Source organism: Verticillium alfalfae, genomic scaffold (assembly GCF_000150825.1).
Source record: "Verticillium alfalfae VaMs.102 supercont1.1 genomic scaffold, whole genome shotgun sequence".
In the NCBI taxonomy this organism is placed as follows: domain Eukaryota; kingdom Fungi; phylum Ascomycota; class Sordariomycetes; order Glomerellales; family Plectosphaerellaceae; genus Verticillium; species Verticillium alfalfae.
In genome coordinates, this window is record NW_003315038.1 from 652,454 (window position 1) to 653,816 (window position 1,363).

The window sequence follows — 1,363 nt, forward strand, 5'->3', positions numbered from 1 at the left end:
AATGCAGCGAAATAGGTCGTAAGTACTTGAGCTGAAGGTCTTCATTCGCCAGCCAGCCACACCCCAATAGGGAAAGTGAGGATTTGCTTCGTCTTGCCTGCCCCTTGGGTTCTTCTTGCAGGCTCGTGATCAAAAGCAGTGTCTTCGGTTTGGTTTGGGTCGGCGCACATGCAGCTGTGTGGGAGCAGATGATGCGAAAGTAAGGCATCGCGGTCCAATGACACAAAGCCTTACGAGTTAACATTGGTGATAACAATGAAACAGAGGAAGCGGCAATTCCTGTGACCCTGCAGCTTGTCGGCGACCGCCACGGCGCATACCTGGCATCTGCAGTGATGGCATAATCACCGATGGCAGCACTAGCAACTGCAAGCGATTAGGGGGGAGGGGTCAAGGATTGTAAGAAGGACGCCAGAAGGTGGGACACTGGCCGGTACATCGACCAGGAGAGTCGAGGGGGCGGACGAGGCGGGCGAGCTGCAGGTTCCCTGCACGAAAAGTCGGTCGAGTTGGGTGTCGGAAGTGCCCAAACAAGAGTCGAGGCCGAAGGAGGTGAGCATTGGGAGCGACTGCGCGCCAGAGTTAGGCCAGTCCAGAGCCCACACATTGTAGCTGAGAGATAACGCCATCGGTGGAAGGACTGTCGAAGGCTGCATGGAAGCTCGGATCAAGCCACCAATTTTGACGACCAAGACAACAACAACAACAACAACGAACGACGACAATGATGGCGACGACACATGATGCCGCCTTATGCACATGAGCCTTCTGGGATTGGAGCGGTCGATATCTATCTGTTGCTGCAGACGTGTGGAAACAATTTACGCGCAGAAACACCGGCGGCGGCGGCGACCTCTGAGCTTGAAGCTTTAGTGGGACCTTGACGCGAAGGAGTCAACCAAGTCTCGATTGGCCTGGCAAGCGCGGTGTGCTTGGTCTGTGGTGCGTGCGTTCGTACGTGCTGATAATATCGCATGCAGATGCAATGTCGAGGCCAGGCCACGATGGAGCCCGTGCTGAGCTTGAAAGCAGGCTGTTTACCGGGGCGCTGTTGTATTCGGTTGCATCGTCTGGGGATCTTCCTGGGAGGGTCTCGTGTCGTGCTCGTCAAGTTTCGTTCCGGCACGGTGGATGATGTGCCGTCATATCTTCCGCCCGTCATCCGGAAGTGATAGTCCAAGGGGGCGAGGGGGGCGAGAACAGGCCGCGGGCCAAAGATGGCTGCACCTTTTCGCCATTGGTATGGATCAAGTGCTTGGTCCTGTGTAGCCTGGCTTGGAAGCAGAGGCCGAGGCACGTAGCCTGCACGGTACGGCCTTGGACGGCACGAGAGGCTGTGGGCGGCATGCATGCTACTGGTCAT

At 56.6% G+C, this 1,363-nt stretch overlaps 1 protein-coding gene across 1 annotated transcript; it reads right to left on the reverse strand.

Moving 5' to 3' along the window:
- Positions 1-359: 359 nt before the first annotated feature.
- On the reverse strand, positions 360-1,363 carry VDBG_00221 (predicted protein; the record flags this gene model as incomplete). Its single annotated transcript, XM_003008494.1, has 2 exons — positions 360-800; positions 959-1,363. The coding sequence occupies 2 exons, from the start codon at positions 1,361-1,363 to the stop codon at positions 360-362; spliced, it is 846 nt and encodes a 281-aa protein (XP_003008540.1).